At 40.2% G+C, this 24,540-nt stretch overlaps 1 protein-coding gene across 4 annotated transcripts; it reads right to left on the bottom strand.

The window, feature by feature from the left end:
* Positions 1-4,903: 4,903 nt before the first annotated feature.
* LOC119736156 lies at positions 4,904-11,627 on the bottom strand. 4 transcript variants are annotated; one of them, XM_038210173.1, is made up of 7 exons: positions 11,387-11,627; positions 10,867-10,908; positions 10,518-10,559; positions 10,149-10,190; positions 9,643-9,780; positions 7,710-7,839; positions 4,904-5,983 (listed from the first exon to the last, which is right to left on the bottom strand). In XM_038210173.1, exons 1-6 carry the CDS (start codon positions 11,508-11,510, stop codon positions 7,754-7,756), a joined length of 474 nt encoding a protein of 157 aa, XP_038066101.1. In that variant the 5' UTR covers positions 11,511-11,627; the 3' UTR covers positions 4,904-5,983; positions 7,710-7,753. The 4 variants fall into 4 exon arrangements, with proteins under 4 accessions (XP_038066101.1, XP_038066102.1, XP_038066103.1 ...); XM_038210174.1 differs by having other exon boundaries at positions 4,904-5,804; XM_038210175.1 differs by lacking the exon at positions 10,149-10,190.
* Positions 11,628-24,540: the final 12,913 nt, after the last annotated feature.

Genomic DNA, 24,540 nt, shown 5'->3' with positions numbered 1-24,540 from the left:
CTGGATGACTGATAACTTTCGAACGATACAATTTCTGGCGGAATAAAATTTTACAGGACATCTTTTACCATGCCCATTTCATTAACTTTTAGCACGTTTTCTTCCAGCGAATTTCCACTGAAAATCTAGGCGACATGCACTTTAGAGTATACTGGTGTCTGCAATAGGCCTGATTCTTTATAATTCTGACTCATAGCGATCTGTCAACGTCTACTAGTTTCACCATTTTGCATTCCGCAATTTTAAACGCCGACTTCATGCGTGATTGGTAATGCCTGTGAGGCCATTCGCCATGGACCAGCGGAATGGAAAGGGTTCAATAGAAATTGTCGGTTGTTTACCCGTGACAAAAATTTGGTTTTCTGCAACTGTATTCCACGTGTCGCTGGCCTGTAGTGAACTTTCAGTGGAAAAGAGTGTTTGTTCTCTCTTTGGAATTATGAGAGTATAGATCTGACATTTTCAGTTCATATTCAGTATGTTATATAATTAAGTATGTTATATAATTGACCAATTTGAGGTGTACGCAGATGCCAAAATATATGACCCATTGAAGAAGTTAAGTGAAGTGACAAACAGTCTTACTAGTTCCTAAGGACTGACTCAAGAAAGATACACCTCAGGCAAATCTTCAGCACAACTCGAAAACTAGCAATTTAATTCAAAACTGAACAACAGTCAAAAGAACAATGCCAAGGATGAGCTTAAACTTAAATTAATTCAAAGCTGAGAAAAACAGTAAATGGCCGTGCACTTTGCCCTGGTGAGGAACGAGTCTAGGGGCCTAATCTCTGGAATTTATTTACCCGAAGGGGGTAGGGGAGGATACCTTTAAAGGATAGTGCTCTCTGCACTGGGAGGCAAAACAATCAGTCTCTAAGTTATTCCCTAAACTTTACTATAAACTTAACAACGGGCAAATACTATGCCCTTATAAAAATATAATACGACTATAGGCAATTACGTCTGCCAGTTCAAAAACAAATATCACTACGTTAGGCAATTCCGTCTGCCGGTAGTCTCTCAATATAAACACGACTAGGCAATGCCGTCTGCCAGTCAAAATGTGTCGATAAGTCAAGGCCTCTGACGGGTCTGCCAGTAGTTTCTTGAATCTGCTTAGCTCCTGAGATAACTTAGATGACCTTAGATTAGTTTCTCCAGCTCCTCCATTCCAATAATAAGTGACTTACAAAGTTTCCTCCAAATTCGGCTCCTCAATTGGCTCCTCTGCTCCTCAACTCCTTAACTGGCTCCTCTGCTCCTCAGCTGGCTCCTCAGCTCCTCACTGGCTCCTCAGTTTCTTAATTCCAACCCTCCCTAATTTAAATTAAGATTTAATTAAACCACTTTCCCCTAGCGAATAGGTGAATAACAACCTCAGCTCCTCAGCACCTCAACGTCTCAGAGATCAGCAGTACTACAACTCGACAAATGCAAACTCAGTTAACTAAATCACCCGAACCCCGAATTCACAAAAATCTGCCCTATTTATACTCTTTGGATCGCGCGCCTTACACACAGACAGCGCGTACACGTAGTAAATAAGCCACGCCCACAAGTTGTTAACTAGCAAAAATTACTATACAAAACAAACTTTTCATTCATCTGGAAAACCAATAATTTATGCTCTACATTCATCACTCAAAGTATACAAATAATCCTTAAATCCTAAGCTTTCATTTACACTGAAAACAGAACAACAGATTTTCCCAGATTTCTCACAATAAGGCAAAAACAAAGTTGGTGACTGAACGTAAACATGACATAAATTCATTGATAAAAAAACCAGTGATGTCATACTCATGAATATTCATGAAGCATCTAAGGCCTTGGCAGACGAAATCGCTGCAAATTTCGGTAAATAATTGCCTACTGAAATATTTTCTGCCAACAACTTAATCTAAGTGTTGAAATAGGTAAAGATAAAGAAAATACAACTTTCTGCTCTGATAAATCTCAGTTTTATAATCTAAAATCAGAAATATTCTTTAAAAACTTTAGGCCAATCCGAACAGATTTTAGAAACAAGGAGGCGGCCATGTTGGATTTACCCTAACTCTATTTTTAGCACACACAAACACATGGCAGTGGCAGTGCATGAAAACAGCTGACGGTTGGTTAATACTAGCGATAAAATAAGTCATCAAACAGTTATAAAAGTGGATGGAACCTAATAAAAAGTTACCCAGGAGTACAGGTGAGTCTTAGAAAATGACCAGAGTGGCATTTTCGTCACACAAATACTTGCCAGGATTTGTTGTTTGCTTGTCTGAATCTAATGTAGCTCTCTTTTAGCTTGGGATAATAACATTCATATTTCCTTTTATAGTCTAGAGGAATGGTTCGAATATAATGTTAATAGTCAGTGGGCATGGTCGGAATCGTGACCGACTGGTTCAAAGCACCAAACTTGGCAGATAGATTCTTGTAACCCTTAATACAGGCGAAGTTCTAGAGTCTATTATTTTAGGGGGGGGGGGACTAGCAGGGGTGGATTCAGAATTTCTTTTTGCAGGGAGACGTGCTGAAATGTAGACCGCTTTTTTTCTTGACACTTGGGCCTCTGAAAATTAATACATGTAGCTTGTGGTATGGAGGGGAGGGGCTAGTACCATATTTTCAATGGGGAGCGGCTGATAAAATCCTACAACCATGGGCACTGCACTATAATAGCCTAGGGGTTCAAATGACCCCTTGAGGGAGACCGTTAGCACATTACGTCATCTTCTAATATTTTGTTACTGACACTTTTATTTTGAAGGGGAGGGGGGCTAGACCTTTTTTTTTTTTTTTTTTAACCTGATGTCATCATATTTATCAAGTCACTTATATGCAGCAAGAAAATGTTATTTAGATGAGGATGTGAAAGAAGAATCCCCAAAATAGACTTTTCAGAAGAAAATAACAAATATACCAAAATATGGGAATATTGGTTGGTCACGATAACGCCCTCTCGTGGTGGCGGGTTATCGCGGCGGCGGGTTATCGCGTATCAAAGCAACATCGTCTAGCCCTAGACTAACAGTGTGTACATGTATGCTACTTTACCTGGGGAATTGTTTTATTGATTTCACATTGGCCTATTTCAGCCTGAATACAGGGTGAATCGGAATAATTTGTACCAAGTTCACCATTTTTAGTGTGTGGCAAATACAGTGTGAGTCAAAAAAAATATACACTTTTATAATTGGCCATAGTTTTATTCTGTAGCAATACAGATGAGATATTTTCATATGTACTTTTAGAGTAACTCTTCCTGCTTATTTTGGGTGACATTTTCACTGGATTAGTTTTCACGCATGACTGCACAGGAGACAATTATAAAGGGGTCGGGTGAAATCTGACTTGCGCCAACTGGTCAGGGCGGGATAAGAATGAGACAATTTAAAAGAACACAGGCGAAGGTCATGGAATGCATAATCAGTTCGGATTTGTGGATCTCGCTTGCAAGAGTTTCAGTAGGCAAATCTGGATGACCTCCAGGAAAGGCTAACTCGTGAAATCGACATTCTCAGACAAGACAGGGAGGTGATTCGCCGTGCAGTTGCAGAAACGACGCGCCGAGCCCAGCTGTGCACTGAACGAGAGATAGTGGTCATGTTGAATGTTGCAAATTAGTGGCCGTGGTGATCTGAGAGGTTATGCCGCTTTTATTGAAGTTGGGAAGATGGGAAGTCACGGATGGGAAGATGATCAACAGATGGCAGTGGCGTAGCCAGGAATTTTTCAGTGGGGGGGGGGGGGGGGGGGGGGGGGGCTGGAACATTTCATGGGGGGGGGGGCGTCATGTAGATCAATGATATTTGTTTTAGAAACTCAAAATCTCAGTGGGGGGGCGACTGGGGGCGACAAGGTTTCATGGGGAGGGGGCTGTCCCCCCACCCCCCCCCCCCCCCCCCCACGCCCCCCAAGATGGCGTCGGTCAGTCACCCCCAACTGTACTTCCTTTGCCGGTGAGGGGGTACTTGAACGGAGCGGATAGAAATGAAATAACTGAATAAATGCGCGCGGGGCGTGCTCCGCGCGCGGCCGCCCCGCAGCGGCATGGGAATAATTTGCCTCCAACCAAATGTATACAAAACGTTGTATTAATCAAGCAGAGAACTCAAACCGATGACTACTCCCGAATCGACAGCTACAATACGATACTATTATGTATGTTATCCTTTGTTCAAATGACAATATGGCACTCCAGATGAGACAAAGGAGCACCTGCCCAAGAATTGTATGGAAGTTGACTGCGTAGCTCATCTCACTTGAACCTCTGATAGGAGTTATGTATCTTGTGATAGACATCCGTCAATGCTGAGTCAGAGAGCACTGTTTTTTTTATATCGCCAGGACGAACCTTAGTAAACATTTCATGCATTGACTGTTAATAAATTAAAATTACAAAGAATATCCTCTAAGATAGCCGCAACGCATAGGTCTATATTTACGCCTGAGCTGGTAAAAAACAACAACAACAACAACAATAAAATGAGCAGTGACACAGTGTGTCTGATGCAGATGATTTATTATAATGTTGACGTTCAACGACGAATGAAGGTACTTTCTTCTTAAACTCCAATCCCAGCTATTACAGAGCCATTAATAAAGATAAACATTATAAAGTCTTATTATAATTCAAACCCTTCTGCTAACAACATTACATATTTAAATGAAAAAAAAAGGTTAAGAGGCCGAACCTGTGTACAGGGAACGGAGTGCCCATCTCTCTTTCTTTAGCGATTGGGCCAGACTCACATGCTGCTGTGGGGGGGGGGGGGGGGGGATCGCCACACCTCCTCCACAGCGAGTCTGTTACCTTCCCAGCATTGAATAATGCCGGTACCCATTTAACACCTGGGTTAAGAGGAGTAATTGAGGTAAAGCGCCTTACTCAATGGCACCACACGCATGGCCACGGCGGGGCTCGAACCCACAACCTCACGATCATGAATCCTTTGCTCCATTATTTAAATTATGTGGACCCAATATTGAATTTACTTCTAATTGTTCTGTTCAAATTCAATTAAAAGGATTTTATTCCCAAAGTCAAATTCCAGGCATTTAACAACCATTAATAAAAGATAAAAAGTATGAAGTCGTATTCACAGCCAAACCCTCACCTCACAGCATTTAATATTTACATAATGTGGACTAATGTACATTAATTCAATGCTGTTCAACGACAATTAAAGCATTTTTTTCTTCTCTGTTTCCAGGTATTTTACAGCCGTATATTTCATAAACATTTATAAAATATGCATAATAACCCAAAACAGTTTAATCATCTCTATTAGTCGAGAGCTCGTCGTGTGGTGGTTTGAAACGGTTGACAAAATACGACTGGTTTTAAACACTTTTCCCGACACCGCTGCGTTCTGCGCCATATCGCGCAGTACGCGCCACATCGCGCAGTACGCGCCACGTGCCCGCTAATCTCCAAGTCAGGTGATATTTTAGAATCACTCGGCGCAAGGTACATACCTTAAACACAGCTAAGGGGTGTTTAACAAAACATGACTTGAAATTGGTGAACATTTAACTTTTTTGACTTTTTGACTTTTTGACTTTTCGACTGAAATGTATTTATGAATGGGAAATTCAAATCCTTCACCACACAACATTATATATACTAATACTGTGAATTAACGCAAAATTTATTCTATTTATGCTGTTCAATAAAATACCGACACTTGCTTAAAGGTTCCTTTTGCTTTTAGAATGTTTTGTTGCAGACACAAAATTGCTTTAAAAAAAAAAGTAGGGTGCGTAACAACAAACCCCTCCGTTTCAAAGTTTCAGATCGGTGAATACTGTATAGTTTTGAGGGGGAAAAAAAGAACATAAATTATGTGTTATTTGTTTCAGTTCGTAAAAAGATTCAGTTGCTATATATTATTTCGTGTGCTCTCAACAGAATCTGCATTTCGCATTGTTCATATCAATGTAAACGTTGTAACCTGAGCCGACTTTCTTCCAAACAAGCTGCGATCTGTCAGAGAAAAGCGTACAAAATTGATAAATATTAGTGCATAAAAGTAAGCATAAATTGTGAATTTTTTTCCGTTGTTGGTGCACAGCCCGGTGTTCGATGTTTCCTAGATGGTTACAGCCCGATAGTCCGAAGGTTCTTTAGTCCGAAGGGTCATTAGTCCGAAAATAGAATAAGGTTAATTAATCCGAAGGTTCGATAGTCCGATTAGACGATAGGATTCGATAGTCCGAATTGACAATAAGGTTCGATAGTCCGAATGGGCAATACGGTTCGTTAGTATGACACTTCGGACTATCGGACCTTACTGTCGATTCGGACTATCGGACCTTATTGTCGAGTCGGACTATCGGACCTTATAGCCTTTTCGGACTATCGAACCTTATTGTCAATTCGGAATAATGAACCTTCGGTCAATTGAACCTTATTTTCGTTTCGGACTATTGAACCTTCGTACTGATTAACCTTATTCTTAATTCGGACTATCGAACCTTCGGAGAAATGAACCTTCGGATTATTTAAACCATCGCTATGACGTCACACTATTGTAAAACCCGTGAATTCTTAAATTAAGAATCCACACTTTCTTGTGTATTCTCCTTAACTGAACTGGGCGGCCCCCATTCTATATATAGACTATGCGTATGAGTGTTCCGTTTGGGTAGGGATACAACGTTTGGTTTTTTGTTTGTTTGTTTTTTGTTTTTGTTTTTGCCGCCGTATGCGCAGGTGCTCATAGAAGACCAACATAAGACTCCATTGTTATTTTGACTTCGAATGCATGGACAGGTGGCGGACAATGAATCCTGAATACACTAGGAGGTTTTTCTCTTAATGTATGCAGATAATATGCAGGACTAGCCTAAATAATATGCAGGACTAGCCTACCTGATTCCCGCCGCCTGATTTCAAAATCACAACGATAATGTTAGCGCGGAACCAGCCTATTGCAAATGGCAATAAGGCTACCACTAATTTGCAGTTTGTGTGGGAATAAGCTTTATTTTCAGATTAGACTAGTTTCCATCCGCGACCGGACCGACTGGACCGACCCGCTGGCTCACTCTGGTCTGGAACCGGACCGACTGGACCGACCCGCTGGCTCACGCTGGTCTGGAACCGGCTTGGCGAGGCTCGACTTTTCATGCAGGTGATGTAGCATCGACACTGAATGTAATATAGCTCCGTGATGCGAACGGCTAGATTTACCCTTTCCATCACAAAAACACTACAACTTATTTTACGATTTTCCCGGCCATTTTTAACGTAATTATAGAATTAAAATAGAAATATATGCATTCTGGGACCACCGTATTTGCATTAATGTCAATTCGGGCGATTCACAATGCAGTGCGCCACCAAGAATGTTGCCATGGAAAGTGCTTTTTTTTGTTCAAGTTTACGATCGACAAAACATGGCCCTTTTGAAACGAGTGTCAGTAGACAACTTGAGCTAATTCGGTATAGATTGGGGTAAAGCACTCTGCCACCTTACACAAAGTACCCTAAATGGAACAGAAAACGGCAAACATATACTCGAATCATACGCTTACGAAACTAACAATTACGTAAAAACTAACAATTTCAGATGTCCCGCGCTACGAATTTTTCGACCATCTCCCACATGCACAATGCACTGGGCAAAATGAACTCTCCGTGGCAAACTCTAGGTGGCGCACTGCATTGTGAATCGCCCGAATTGGACACTCTGTCCAAGCCGACTTACTTCCCGTCCAAGACGGTAGCTCTATCGTCGTCTTTCATGTCGATCTAATTCGCACGCTGGACCACATGAGTGGCTGCCGCATCAGTAGGTATCACCTCCTCAGTAGTATAGATCACGTCTAACTGGAGGGCTGATGAAATTAAAAAGAACAAGACAATTGTTTGAAGGTGCAAATAAAGGATCGTTTCCTTCTTTTTGCAATTGTTTTTTTTTTCTGAACTTTATTGGAAATCATAAGTAAGGTGCATAACAATCAACCCGAGATTCAGATTAGTGGATAACAGATACATTTGGAGAAAACCAAAGAAAACATATGCACTATATTTTGCCCCGTAAAGTGGATTCCGTTGCTATCGCTTCCGATTTCATAAACTACCATTTTATATTTTGAATTGCATGGACATGATTCTCATTCAGCCGGTGAATGTATGTGACGTCAAGGTCATTAGATGTGTGAGCTCCACAATATTTGCATAGGCCAAAGAGTTTGCCCGATGGATACACTTTTAAAAAAAAAAACACATTCAAACGATTATTTCTTCCGAAAAATACTATTTCAGGCGGACAAATTACAGGGTAAGGTACCAGTTCGTTTTTTCACCTTTGATTAGCAGGACCATACTCGAATCACACCAACATTCCTCAGTGTCTTTCATATAAGGCTTGAGAAAAGAGAGACATCGCACTACACCTAATTTCACATGACAATATATTTCTTCTGAACAATCCCATTTCAGGCGGTAAAATGTCACAAGGTATATGGCACAAGGTACACCAATTCGTTGTTTTGTTTGTACTTTGATCAGTACGTCCGTTCTCGGATCATACCAATATTTCTCAATGCCTTTTTATAAGGCTTGTGAAAAATGGTATTTCGTTCGGTTGAGCGGGGCGAATTAGAACGAAACGTAGTTCTCAATAAGTGTAAATGTCACTCCGCCATACGCGGATGAAGATTGGAGAAAAAAAGGGGGAGTATATAGGGCGGTGCTTAGTCAGCATGGACCATCTGCGCATCGGCAGGCTCGACTTCTTTCAAGTTTATAGTTAATGATCATTACTATTATAATATCCCATTAATAGATTAGATTTTGAAATCAGGCACTATGACCATAAAGTCATGCAATGTGGCAACTCTCAACAAAGGAAAGTACTAGTGGAAACCATACTACTATTAGTCTTGTTCGCCTAGTGGGGTTTTCCAGAGTATTTTCGCGCAAAGAGTTTTTATCTTTGGTTTTTCACTCCGCAGGCGTGCAGGATCAACATACAAATCACAACTTAATTGATTTTATATGATGGCACAAGTCACAGAATAGTGCATCAGAGGCGTTGAAGTTAATTGTAAAGATTGTCGTTATGTATGCATCCACAGTCTGGGACCTTAAAAAAAATGGATCCATAGTTGACTATTATTATTTAGCATATAATCGTATAAATGTAAATATTAATTTCACAAAGAAAAAGAAAAAAGAAGAAGGAAGAAGACATTAATAAATAAATAAAAGGGTCAGCAACTGCAATGCCTGTCGGTGGCCAACCCAATGTAAAATTGGTGTGACGTGTGGGTTATTGAGAATAACTAAATTACACTGTACGTTAATTTCACATGACAGTATTTTTTTTTGCAATATAGTGGAGGACTTATTGAAGAGACATCGAGACTGAGGGGTTTTAAACAATGGTTTTATAGTCGATCGGGAGCTGTCATACCTGTACTGTATGAATTGTGTTGGTTGGTTTTCTGGGGATTCCATGGCCAACAAATGTTCCTTCACTTGTTTTTTTTTTACATTCTTTATTTTGTTTTCTGGCTTCACTAAGCTGTGATTTCCTTTCATTAAGAAAAAAAATTACATCGATCAGAAGAAGTATTTTTTTCCCGATGTGTTTGCAGTGTGGTGGAGCTTTCTAAAGCTGATGAGGAACTCACCGTCCTTCCCGATCTGATCTGGCTGGTCTTCCCACATCTCACGCACATCGTCGGCGAAATACTCCAAGAAGCAGTCCATGTCTTCGTTGTTTGCACACGCATGCAAACCTCGAGTCAGCTGCGTTATCTGGTCTGACACTGAAATAAAATTTAAAAATGTAAACAAACAAGAGTGCAATACTTTTTTTAGGGTCTGGCAGCAGCTTATTCGTGTCACTTATTGGTTGTTCGGTCGGTCGGTCGGTTGATCGGTCGGGTTTTCCCCGGAAAATTGACTACAAATATTGTACCAAAATTGAGCAAATATCATCAACAACATAATTTTAACATTTTTGAATGTTCATTTATTAAGATGTATTTAGCAGCTTAAGGCCTAGAAAGTTTTGTCTTATAGTTCTTAAAGCTGTGGTGTGTACACAATTTAATCTGTTATACCAAAACTTTGAAGGCTAGCTACCTTCAGGAACTCAGCTAGTTATATCTTAGTGAATTTAGCAATATATTACCACTCGTGTCTTCATCCGTCAAGGCGTGGTCAGTTTCTCGTCCTAGGATCACAACAAAATAATTGTCACACTTTTGAACGTTCATTTATTAAGATGTATTTAGCAGCAAAAGGCCTTAAAAGTTTTGTCATAGTTTTTTAAAGCTGTTGGAATTTCAAATAGGGTAAGAAGTTTTAATATTTGGAAATGTTGCCCCGCCCCGGCAGAGCGAGGGTTTTATTATCTTATTATGGCTGTGTTTGTGGACAGTATGCACAATTTCGAGTGTTATACCAAAACGTTGAAGCCTAACTACCTTCAGGAACTCGGCTAGTTATATCTTAGTGAATTTATAGTTATATCTTAGTGAATTTATAAGCAATATATTACCACTCGTGTCTTCATCCATCAAAGCACGGTCAGTCTCTTGCCCTAAGATCGCAACAAAAAAAATTAACATTTTTGAATTTTCATTGATTAAGATGTATTGAACAGCTGCGCTGATGAACTTAACATGTTTGTCTTATAGTTTCTGAAGTTGTTTGAAGTTCAATTTAGGTTTGAATTTTTAACATTTTGAAATGTTGCCCCGTCCAAACAGAGCGAGTGCCTCATCATCTTATTATGGCGGTGCTTGGTGACAGTGTGCACAATTTCATCTGTTATATCAAAACTTTGAAGCCTGACTACCTTCAGGAACTCGGCTAGTTATATTTAAGCGAATATATCAATGCATTACCACTCGTGTCTTCATCCGTCAAGGCGTGGTCAGTTTCTCGTCCTAGGATCACAACAAAATAATTGTCACATTTTTTGAACGTTCATTTATTAAGATGTATTTAACAGCTGGGCTTAAGGCATTGACAACGTATCACCAACCGATAGTGTCACACAAATTGACCGATTATTGTATCACTAACCGATAATGTAAAAGAAATTACTGATGGTGAAGTAAATGTTACTACTATCGGTAAATTTTTGTTACATTATCGGTTAAGACCGATAATGTAACAACAATTCACTGAGAGTGTAGTAAATTGTACAACACTATCGGTCAATTTCTGTTATTGAGACATCGGTTGGTGATACGTTATTCGTTTGTTACTACATTATCATTTGTAACAAAGCTCTTTATCATCATATTATGGCGGTGCTTGTTGACAGTGTGCGAAATGTCATTTGTTTTCACCAAAAACTTTGAAGTCGAACTACCTTCAGAAACTCAGCTAGTTATCATAGTGAATATAGCAATACATTACCACTCGTGTCTTCATCCGTCAAGGCGAAGTCAGTTTCTTGTCCTAGGAACACCGCGGCGTCGTGTTCAACCACCAGGAATCCTACCGTCAGCAGTGCCATCAGGCACGCGGTTACTGTTGACATGATGACAATCAGAAGAAGAAAAAAAGATTAATAAAAGATATGGGTTGCAACTAAAGCCTGACTTGAGATTGCCTCAGTTAGTTGTGTTGAGCGTGTTTTGGGGCTGTACGGCTGAAACTTTCGTCAGAGCACTTCTGATCCGTGGCCCGGATAGCTACTGCTTATATTAGATTAGACCCAGGAGATCACTCTGCATCGCCTGACTGTGTCGTAAAAACTTAAGAACAGATGGGCCATAAACCTGGCCAAAAAATATGGCAACCAAGCATATGGCGGCATTTTTAATTATACTTGTTTGTGTTTCTAATTTAAAATTAAAAAAATAATAGCATGTGTTAGACAATGAACTGTTGTCTTTGACACATGCCTTGATGAAAAAAAGAGAAATAATTTTCTCATAATTGTTCTTCTGATTTGTTATAAACTTGAAAGAATCACTTCATTCGGCTCAAGGGGTTAGTTCCATTAAACAATTCGCGTCCAAAACCAGAAGTGTAACGTGGGTCCCATTTGTGTGTGCTCTAATGGGTACATGCACAGGGTTCCTTATGGGATAGAAAACACAATAGAACAATAAACTCCATAAGCCTTATGCACCAGTTGGCCATTTTTGTCGAGTTCCCTGAATGTATTTCACTAATTGCTAACTGATGAATGGGATGGCGCCAGACTATTTATGCAGTGATGAATTAATTAGTTATTAACTTGCTTTCATTGTATTCATCTATATTCACACTTTCTTTAGAAAAAAAATTGTTTCATGAATGTAAATTTATTATTTTATTTTCATATTTGTATGCGTATAAATGTGATCCCTGGTTTTCTGTTTAATTATTGGTAAAATAAATCAACCCCTTTCTTTACTTTTATTCATTCATTCGTTTATTTGTATTTTGCCCAAAAAAATGCATGTACTTCGATGTATGTATATTTGAATATGGAACGGCGGCAGCTTGCAATCATTGCTCCTTGTTAGTTAAAAATATATACCTATCCTCCCTCTAAAAAAGACCGATGTGACCGGAACTTGAGCACTAATTACTTAACACTTCAATTCCGTATTCACTTGCATGCATTTATGGGGGATTTCGTTATTCTAAACGAACTCTAGATGTATAGATCATTTGGAAATCTACTCTCTTTCTGTACGTGCATGAAAATAGACATCACTAAAATTCTGAAAGTATAAAGGTGTGGATCTGGGGTGCGGACGCGTGAGACGTGTGTGGAAAGCAGGCAGCGCTACTTGCCACCGCGCTTAATTGCTGAATAGGAACAAATTAAGGGACAAAAGGAAGGGAAACAAAGATCTTCCCCATACGTATATGTGTGTCGGGCTATACAGGCATTACATTCACAGTGTGCCTCCAAGCAAAAGAGCCCACGACTTGCCCGTGTCCACACAAGGTTCCCGCTCTCTGAAAAACAGGTTTGCATTTTTGGGGGGTTAGGTTTATCGGTCGCAAAATGAAGGAAATCATGAAAAAAAGATTGGGTTGAAAGAGTGTTCACAGTGTGAATAAAATGAGTTTTTTCGCCTTTTTTTTTGAACTGCACGAAAACAAGGAATGTCCACAGTAGGTATGTAAGTTTGTATATGTGTGTGCGTGTGTGAGGGGGGGGGGGGGCGCAGTGGGATGGGGTTTCAATCTTGAAGGGGGTCACAATGGGCTGTGTTGAGTTTCAAACAATATGAAGCTATTTTGTCCCTTACACATCTCAGTTACGCCACTGCCCCCCCCCCCCCCGCCCCCGAATTAATATGAAAATCCCCCGTGAAAAATTGTTTGATCTTTTCCCTGCCGTGGAGATTAAGATTCATTTTAAAGTGTACTTGTTTTGAGAAAGCTAGAAACTTCAAGTTTACAGCAATAAAACGTTCCTTTGCGATGAGTCAGACGATTTGCGTGGTAGAAAGGGGATTTAAACAGTTCGGAAAAGTGCCTTTTGATGAGCTTGACGACCACTTTAAGATCTAATCACTGTCAAGCTCGGCAAGAGGGGATACAACAGTTTAAAGACACGAAGGTAACCGCAGAAAAGACAATGAACGAGAATACCTTCGCCCTGAAATTGGCAATGACATTTATTGCATATTATCGAATTCAGGGATAGCCTACTTGAATTATCAAACAGCCTTAGGGCCTATCATGATATTTTAGAGGGAATTACTAAGAAGACAGATCTTCTTGGCTTGGAGGATTTTTTGTAGAGGTAATTATTAAGAAGACCAACCGATACGTATTGCAAGGTACGTTTTATTGCTGTAGACTTGAAGTTTATAGCTTTATAAAAAAAGAAGGGAATTTGACCTTTGGAGGGACTTCAGAGGCATTGGATAGTTGCAGACAAAATTAGTGGTCAATTCTGTAAGCAATCAAATCTAAAAATACTCATATACTCAGAGTGCAGATCTGCCAAACAGATAAAATATCACAATATGGCTCCTTACAATTAAATTTTTAACTGACCTGGCCGAACACGATCCTGGATTTTATGCAACATCTGTTCTTTATATATAAGGCAATTTTCTGGCCTACGCGTTTTGGCAATATGCTGAAAATAAGAAATATTTTGTGGGGGCATCAGCTGAATACTTTTTAAAATGCGTTTTGCACTGACGAGAATTGGGGGGGGGGCTGAAGTTCTGCACTCACGAGAATATGGGGGGGGGCGGGGGAACAGAAGCGGATCATCATCATAACGTACTTCAACACTAAAATGGTTTCGGCTAATGTTGCATTTTTTGTTTATTTACAAGTTTACCAATTTTGACTGTTGGTCAGCATCATTAGAGCAGTAATGGAATAACCCAGTTTCGAGACGAGCAAATGTCCAACACTTTTTTTCAATACGATAGAGCCAAAATTAGACGATTTACCTTCGAAGTTGAGCTTATCCCACTAAAAAATTTAATCCATGCAAAGTAATTTTCAACATAATTTACCGTTCATAATTATTTGCCGAGGAAGTTAGAAATAATGTTCAAAGAATCAATTTGGGCGGAAATTATCAATTACTCTCATTTTGCGTGACAGTCAGTCGGCATATTTCTTGATGGCACCTCCCCCCCCCCCCCCTATTCAAAATGGTCTACCGACGCCCGTGTGTCAAATATGTTGTAAGCAAAAAATACTCGTTTAAATGCATTTATACGTCGACACTGCCATTTCAGATGTACACGTTTCGGGTACAGGACTGGTGAATAGGCCTTCCACTTCATGGTGACAATAACTTTAGGTTAAAAGTTCAAGTTGATATGGAGTGTTGAATGGATTAGTCTGGGCGCATGCGCATTTTAGTGATACCGCAAGTGCCTATGTCAAGCATCAATAATTTTCCGTGCATAGGATGTGTACAGACCCTAATATGATGCATGGGATGCCTACCGCTAGGTCGTTGGTATATTGAGGTATACACTGTTATTATTGTTATTTGATTATTGTGTTACGGTTAAATCACTCTTAGTATTTTGAATTCAAGTAATAACATCTGTTCTAACTGGAATGAAAGGTGAATGTTTTGACACGTCGTTTTTTTAATGCAAATGAACATTCAATGCACATGCTCGCTAGCTAAAACTGAGAAATCAATACTACGAGTGATTCAAACTGTGATCTCTTTGCCACGAGGGAGTTTTAACAGCGGATGAGGGACTAACTTTTTGTACACTGGCTTCCTAGAGGAAACGCGCTGTATCAGTTAATATTTACATATCTGGCACAATAGAAAATATTGAGGCTGTCGATATTTTCAGTTTTCTTCATAATACACACGAATGCGCGTGCGCCGAGGTGATCCATTTAACAACCTCAACTTGAACATACGACCTAGTATTGAATCTTTTGTATTCATATAGCACAGGTGTTCCTTATTTACATATACTCAATACACCTGACCTCGCCGTTTTCGTGTGGGGCTACAAGTGAATTGAAGGTACATTAGGCCCACTGCATTCTGCGTGCGCCATATTGAAAATCCGCACTTGTTCCTGTTGCCATACATTCTGCACACAGCAGTTGCCACGCCTTACACTTGGAATAATGTATTGAACTGCATCCTGGTGTCATCTATATTATGTTATCAGCAAATCACGAGAACTGCGACATGTAAGTGTACATTTCACTGTCAGTAAACTTTACCTTTCACTGTGAACTGCATATCTTTATCAAATGCATAATTCTGATGGCTGTTGTTTAAGTTGTCGTGACTATAAAGTAGGTCTATGTCATGTAAGCGCAGTTTGATTCGCAATGAGTAACAAGTTCTGGGCAGAGGCTTCCCGTAGTCGTCAGGTTCTTCGTATTAGTTCGTATGTCAATGGCAATGATCGTCCAATTAATCCCCAATAGTGAGCACCCCGTCAATTACTAATTACAATTGTTCTGACACTCTCTGACCTTACCAACTGCTACGTGAATTGGTAAGAATTTGTAATATTTGCACATTACAGACACATTATTCGGTTAAAAATGTTATGCGATGCTGATGTAAATGCACCATATGACTGGTTCTCAGTAGTATTTGCAATATTCAGGGTGACCCCAAAAATGCAACCCTAAAACATTTGCCTTTAAAAAGAAGGGATCAGTGGATTTTACGTTTTGGGTATCAGACTAAAGCTGAGAACTTTTTCTTTCAAAATGCTGAACAAATCATGAAAATAGCACTTTGGGTTGCTGAGAAAATGCCAATTATGTTAAAGTAGACATGTTTCATCATGTACATAAGTACTTTAAGCAGTGAAACATTTTACTGTAAGCCTACTGTGCATTTGGTGCAATTTCGTCAATATTTTGACATATTAATGATGCTTAAATGGTTTAAAATAGGACTAAAAAGGATAAGATACATGTTCAGGGGAAAAATAAAAGGTATTTTCATCAAATGTATTTGTATTGTGACATTATGTGCCGTGTTGTTTGTAATGATAAGGACATGCACAAATAGGTACAGTGAAAATAACTTACTGTGTACAAGATGAAAAGTGACTACTTTTACATACTTGGCATACTTCTCAGCAACACTTCTCAGCAACACAAAGTGCTATTTTCATGATTGTTTCAGCATTTAAAAGAAACAATTTCAGCTTTAATCTGATACCCAAAATCTAAAAATCCACTTATCCCCTTTTTTTAAGGCAAATGATTTAGGGTTGCATTTTTTGGGGGTCACCCTGCAGCTTAGCACCGACATGGAATTGGCTTAGCGTGTGAAAATAATAAATAAGGGATAGTTTCTATCCTTGATCTCTTGGATGTCCCAACTCACCCTTCTTGGTCAAAGCATGGACACAGCCTAAGAAATGTATTAAGTTTGTTGTTGCTAATAAATTAAATAACATTTGTTTCAGAATATCTTTGCAATGGCATCCGATGAAGTATCAGCAAATAGCAGCAAATATCAATCCACTACCGTGGCGGCGAGTGGATCATCTATTTATTGCGTGCCAGATGACTTACTCCAGAACATTTTCCAGCATCTGAGTGCGTCTGACCTGTGTCACGTGGCATCCTGCAGTCGTTGGCTACGCAATTTAACCAATCGTGATTCACTCTGGCGCCCTCTTTGTCAAAGCAAAGAATGGGAGCACTACGGCACCACCACAGACTTGGCCAAGATTTCCCCCTACGAACCTTCCGAGCAAGCGACTGGTGTTACTGAAGCAGATCATTACAGCGTCACCTTCCAGAATGATAGGATCGTGACTGATGACAACACAGCGGGTTTAACCAGCACTTGCAGGTGGAAAGGCGTCTACATGAGAGCTTCCCATCTGGATAGAAACTGGGCTACAAATTGCTCTCATTTAACGAATATTGCTTTTTTAAAGCCGCTTGACAACATGCATTACAATACTTCCGTCGATGGGGATCTCCTGGCTATTTGTGCAACTTCATCCTCAATCCATGTCTATGATATGCGGAAGGGCACTTTGGAGTGCGTTGTTCGTGCTGCTCCTCTTAGCATACCAGGCATGCTCGTTGTATCATTACAACCGTTAAAGATCAAGGATGGCATTATGGTGGTGCTTTGTGAAAGGTCTGTGGTCCGTGCGTTTGATGTAAAGAGTGGGCAGGAGATACAAGTGATGGAGGGATGCGTGCACCATGCCATGGAATTACCATTGCTCTTTGATGGTGAATTGCTCATTACATGTCGAGCTCATGATGAGGCGGACAATATTTACGTGTGGGATGTCAAAGATGGAAACCAACGACATCTCACAGATGTTACTATGAATTACTGGCCTAATATTCATGATTGGGATTATCGGGACAAGATGGTGGTGGCTGCCTACGATAGGTACATTGTTGTATGGGATGCGAGGAGCGGAGAGTGTTTGCAGAAACTGCCCTGCGGGATAATGCCAAGGGTCAAATTCCAGAATAAAGTTATCGTCTGCGTCAGCCGGATCGAATCCATTATCGTAGGCCCATGGATTGCTAGAATTTGGAGCCAGGACACAGGAGAGTGTCAACAAATGATACATGTAGCGGATGTCTCATCGTCTCTGCATTTGATAAATAGTTTGATAGTAGACGCGCGGGTAAATTATCATGCAAATACACGGACCAACGAAAAATTTTACGTAAGCGCAGTTTATGATCTAAGTGGGAAAAGGATGGATGGCCATAATCTTAGCTGTATGTCGTCAATTCACTGTTATGAAGGTGTAAACGGATGTAGGTATCCATTTGTTACGAAAGACCTGCAGGATGGGTGCGACAAGGCCGCCATCTTTAACGTCACGCCCAATGGCTTAGATCAACTCTTTGCGTTAGATCAGAAACCAAATACTTTGTCAATCATCTGGATGGACGAAATCAAAATGATTGTTTTGGACCGAGATGAATGCAGACTCCTGATCCACCATTACTGGTGAACTATGTGATCTCACCCGGGTGCATCCTACACTCGCGAATTCATGGCATTCCGTTCCAAGACGACTTTAAACTTGTACTAAACCTTGAGTATACCGTCCAAAATGTCGAGTTACCCAAACTGGTTTTTTTTTTCAGAAGCATACAAAGTCCATAACGAGATTTGACTACATGGTGCTTCCGTAAAATAAAGCATCCATTGACTATCCACCATGCAAACCCTCAAGTCATACTTTCCACTTTCAAAGAAGTCACGATGTATTGCCGTAATCAGTTGGAGGTTATTGCTTTTCGGTCATTTCCAATCATAGCACCGTTCAAAACGTCAAAACAAGAATGTTCAAAATCTAACATGCTGAAATTTCAGCTCAGTTGATATTACACTTTTCGTGAAACTATACGCCTGAGGTCAACTATTGTGTTTTCCTTTGTCCCTCTAATATAACACTTTCCCATAGACTAAGCACATAAACGTACGATCGAGGACCGGTTTTAACAATAGGCACCGTCGTCCGAGGGTCAAAGGCTCCTTTGTGCTCCTTTTGTTGTCTGTCCTCGAGCGTAATACAATACAAGAGCGCACGAAACATGCACTTTTCATCTCAGCTCTCTAGATCAGTCAACGTACGGAACATTGAAATCACCAACGTTCCTTTATTTCTTCTTAATGACAGCCAACCAGCCGGAATGATATCACGTGTCGGTGGCTAGTACCATTAGAATCTTTAATCAAAGTATTTTTTTTTAATAATAACTCGGTGGGTTCCTTTTCCGATGAATGCGAGAGATCCTTTTAAGGGATATGTCGTCAAGCATCATCTTTCCCAGTGCACGTTGAATTAGCCATTTAGTGTTACGGCGATCATAATCGTTATACGAGGGTGATAATATTGGTCAGGAGTGGCCAAACTCTTATTTACCCATTTCAAATGGCGCCCTCCCATTGTGTCCGCAATATCTAAACCAGGCTTTTCGCTCCTTTAGCGAATAAAGTTGAATTTGTACAAATATCACCTGATTGTAGTTTTAATTAAATCAAAGCTAGAATTTGTTTACAGTAATGTTGTGGTAATACATGTAGCAGGCATCTATGTCAAATCAATAATTTGTAGGATAAAATAAAATGGGTGGATGCAACTCTTGATCTGTGACGGCGCTACGGGGGGGGGGGGGGCATTTGCCCCCAAGTTGTTTCCTTGCCCCCCCCCCCCCCCCCCCCCCCCAGTGTTTCCTTGCCTCCCCCAAGTTTGCATCCCCCCCCCCCCCGTTTTCCCTCAACTTTTTATCTACACATAGATTAATTATGTTTATTGTCTTCGCTGTTAAGATTCATAACAGGTTGAAAATAGAGAGTGAATCATCGGTTCTGTGGACAGATTTGGGGCCAATGAAAACATAATAATAAACATTGGTACTTTGGTAGACGAAACACGACCCACACGCATTTATCTATCTTTTATACAGATAGACTCTTGACTGTAATATATCAACCCAGTTTGATACCATTATCGCCATCGACACCATGAAATAGCACTCCACGTGTAAATGTTTTTTTTCGGTTTTCCTTTTTTTTTTTTTTTTTTTGCATTTGTAAACATTATTCATCAAGGTCTACCATTGCATGAAGTTTCAAAGCTTCAAGAGCTTTACTTGTAATAGTTACGCTAATTATCCACGGTAACTTTTGTGCGAAAGTGACTTTTTTATGTATGCACCAAGTAGAACTCAAGTTTCATTTACCATTGAAATGCATGACGCGCACAGTACAAGGGCGGATCCAGAACACAATTTGTTAAGGAATAAACAATTAAATAAGTGATGCTCCCCTTTTCGGCGATGAGTATGTATAAACGACCCCCCTTTGTCAGACAAATGCCAGCCTTACAATGCCATTCTTTAATGGCTTAGTTTAGTGTACTGTATTTTCAACCGATATATATTTAATAATTGTGATTACAATACTAAATCTTATGATCAGTTTTGTTTTGTCTGGCTGGACATATCCATCACAAGCTTCAGCTTTTTAGATTGATGCCACCACAGAGTGTGAAAATATTTTTTTTTTGGAATTGAACTGGAATTTTCTGGAAGTATTCACTAAATGACGATATTGTCGTAATCGAGTGGAGATATGGTTTGTTTTTTAAGATCCTTCCATGTTCCATGTGCATACTTTTTTGTTTATGTAGCAGAAATTATTCTATCATTCGATTTGTAAGTGGCTGAGAATTCCGAAAGTATTATTTGGAATTAATAAAAGCAGAAAACAAAGGTATTTTAATTTGTTTGGGGGCAATCTGAAAATTAGTTAAACATTTAGAGATGTAATTCAAGACTTAACAATCTGTGGTATCAAAGATCAAGTTGGGACATTTTACATTGGACAGGTCAGCCTGCCTGGCTCACGAATTCTCCCATCTACGGACTCGATCAAAAATCTCAGTCCCTTCTCGTACTCAGAGCCTGATCACCGCCGTCTGGGTTACCTCAACCCTTGCCCTCACATTGAACACTTTGGTAATACCACAAACATCAACCTTAATGAAGCGTTTAGGGATGTATATGGAAATCAAGTGTATATATGTAAAACAGCCCCTATCAGTGGTGTAGCCAGGAATTTTTCGGGGGGGGGGCTGGGGGGCTGGAACATTTCATGGGGGGGGGGGCGTCATGTAGATCAATGATAATTTTTTTAGAAACTCAAAATCTCAGTGGGGGGAGGGCGACTGAGGGGGGGCGACAAGGTTTCATGGGGGGGGGGCTGTCTGCCCCACCCCACGCCCCTTCCACCCCCCCCCCCCCCCCCCCCGTGGCTACGCCACCTGTCCCTATACATGTAACAACAATTAATGCACAGGAGGCCTATATATTGTTACACATAACCGATTGCCTGTCTTTAGGTACGATCCATCCGCTGCATGGGTACACCTTCTTAATGTATACAGCTACGCCTTTGGCTACTTATGGTGAGTGGGCGAGCGCCCTCGATTGACCCAATTTGTGAATGATCGAGTAAAAACAACTATCTGACCGTTTCTCCCCATTCGAAGATTGAGAATTGTGTGCATAATCTCAATACAATGTGTTGTAAATTGTATACGAGTTTCCAGCAGTCAGACACGGAGTGAAAATCATGATGAAAGAACGGCCTTGCTTTTCCTAAATTGGAAGGAATATAACCACGCCCAAACCACCAAAGTTCCAAAGAAAACCTTATAACCCAAATCAAGAACTGATGTATTGCACTCTGAACGTTGTGGGTCTTGTTCCATAATTACGGCTGCACCCAGGGCGACCCTGCGACGATACAGAGCTAAGTCGGTGACTGACATTTCAGGAGCAGGCTGCGCCTGAGCTATGATTGTCATGTCCGGAACATTTTCGATTGCCGACTTTTGTGTGTGACATGAGTGTAACTGCGACGATTATTCAGACGATGGGCATATGGCTCTCAACAAAACAGGACAGTTGCAAGAGTTGATATCGTTGGTTACATGAGAATTGTTGCGATTATTCTGTGTTGAGATGCCTCTTATTTTACGATTGTCACATAATATTTCAGTTTTGTGACCTGAGCATTAGAGTTATGTGCTTTATGCGGTTCCGTCGCGGCGCAAGCAAATTGCAGGTTGACCTCAGAATGACCTGAAATCCACGCTTGTCCAAGAATGTCTGTACGGGGTAGACTGAAAGGTACTGATTGCATTCGTAGACTCAGTCATTACATTCAAACCATTCTCATGTCCCCAAGCAAGAATTACGTGCTTTGTCACAGAATTTGAAAATTTCATTTGCTTTCTCCCCTGATCATTATATTTATCTCTCCCTCCCCCCCCCCCAAAAAAAATAAAGATCATTGATTTTGTATTGTCTATCTCTTTCTTGATTCTTCCACCGCTAATGAAAATATGCCTTTGCATATTGTTCATCGGGTACGCACATTCAGGCGAATAACTATATTGCAGTCCTACAGGTGTATTACTACTGCACGCATCTTCTGCCACCCACAGTAAATGTTTCACTGGAACCTTTTTGAGTCGATGTTTGCAGCCGGCTGACGTTTGCCTCAAACTCTACAGCGAAAATGATTCCAATGTTGGAATAATTTCACAGTCATCATATGATCATTACAACAGCGACTTGAACATGTACATGTCAGATGTGACTTCAGTTCACATATCCTTTACCAAAAGAAAATGCCAGTAGAAATATGTCGCATTGCAGTCATCATGTTTTGCTGCTCTATAGCACTGACTGCAAGCAGAATAGCGAACACTTTACAAGAAAGGTTTTAATTTCCAGAATCTCTTAGCCACTGAACAATGTGGTGAATTTCAATATGGCGCAAGCAGAAAGTACTCGCGTATTGATATGTACATAAATACTGCCATTTCAGGTGAATATGCCTATCCCTCCATGGTAACAATAACTTTAGGTTAAAAGTTCATGTTGATACGGAGTGTTACATGTATTAGCCTGGGCGCATGCGCATTTAATTGAAACCGCAAGTGACTCTGTCAAGCATCAATGATTCGTTTGTGCATAGCATTTGTACAAACCCTAATATGGCGCATACGATGCCTACCTCTCGATCCCGGGTGAATTGTGTTTGTTTATTTGATTATTTAATATGGTGAAATTAGTATTACTACTGAGAACTCAAGGTAAATAGCATCTACCTCAATATAATCTTTTCTACAACTGGATGGTAATGAGGTATTTTTAAATGCACAGACAAATTCAATCTACATACTCATTCGGTAAATAAATACTACGATTGATTCAGACCGTGCTGTCTTTCAGACAGCGGACGGGCGACATTTTATTACACTGGTTTCCTGGAGGATACGCACTGATCAGTTAACACTTACAAAGCTGGCACAATGGAACATATTTAAACTGTCAATGTTTTCAGTAACATTATGTAAATGCACAGTAACCCCAGACACAATGATTTGTTAATATAAAGAACCAAGTTTGCTTTTCCTTTTTCACAAGGAATATTACAAAGCGAAAATGTCCTTTCAAACTCATATGTTATAGCATCCAATGACAAGACTGCAGCTACGCATTGTTGTAACACTTCAATGCGATTACACATGAATGCGCATGCGCCGTGTGATCCATTTAACAAAGGACTCACCTGCATTAAGCTTTCGTATTAGTACAGAATTCCTCTATTCACATGTACTCAATACACCTGAACTCGCCGTTTCGTGTGGGACTACCAGTGACCTGAAGTACATGTACTGCATTCTGCGTGCGCCATATTGGAAATCCGCACTTGTTCCGGTTGCAATACATTATGCACACAGCAGTTGCCACGCCCTAACTTGGAATAATGTAATGAACTGCATCCTGGTGTAGTCATCTATATGTTATCAGCAAAACTCGAGAATAGCGACGTGTAAATGTACATTTTACTGTGAGTAGACTTTAACTGTAAGTTTATGCTGAAGCACAGTAAGCTAGGTCGATCCTCGCACTGGTCATTTGAGAATCTTTACTGCGGAATTCGCCATGAGTAACAAGCTATGGACAGAGGCTACCTGTGATAGTCGTACGGTTCTTTTTTATGATGTCCTACACCCCAATAAGTGTTATGACGTTTACTGGCCTCTCCTGCCCTGCTACATACAATTTGCTAAGAATTAATAATACTTGCGCATTACAGACAAGTTATGCTGCTAAACATTATTGTGATACTGAAGTAAATGCACCATATCGTCAGCGTTTACACGAAGAGACGAATTAGGCCAAAAAAACCGTATTTTTTGAAGTTAAAGATCTCAGCTTACTATCTATATCAACAAGTAGTCGGCATGTGCTCCAAAAATTGGCGAAATTTTTATCAGTTCAAAATCTGACCAACTTTAAACCCGTTTTTCTCTGTTCAACACCCCGTGACCCAATACGTAAAACGCTGACGATATGACTGGTTCCCGGTATAATTTGCAACACATTTGCAGCTAAGCACCGACATGAAATCGGCTTACCTTGTGAAAATGATAGCCGAGACTGAGCGAAAGTTTCTTTCCTTTATCTCTCTGATGTCCCAGCCCACCCTCCTTGGTCACTGCCTGAACAAAGCGTGAGACATTTATTAAGTTCGGTATTGCTCATAAAAACAAAATCATTTGTTTTGA

This window comes from Patiria miniata, unplaced genomic scaffold (genome assembly GCF_015706575.1).
Source record: "Patiria miniata isolate m_02_andy unplaced genomic scaffold, ASM1570657v1 HiC_scaffold_29, whole genome shotgun sequence".
NCBI lineage: Eukaryota > Metazoa > Echinodermata > Asteroidea > Valvatida > Asterinidae > Patiria > Patiria miniata.
Note: the sequence above shows the minus strand (reverse complement) of the source record. Positions and strands in the feature narration are given on the sequence as shown.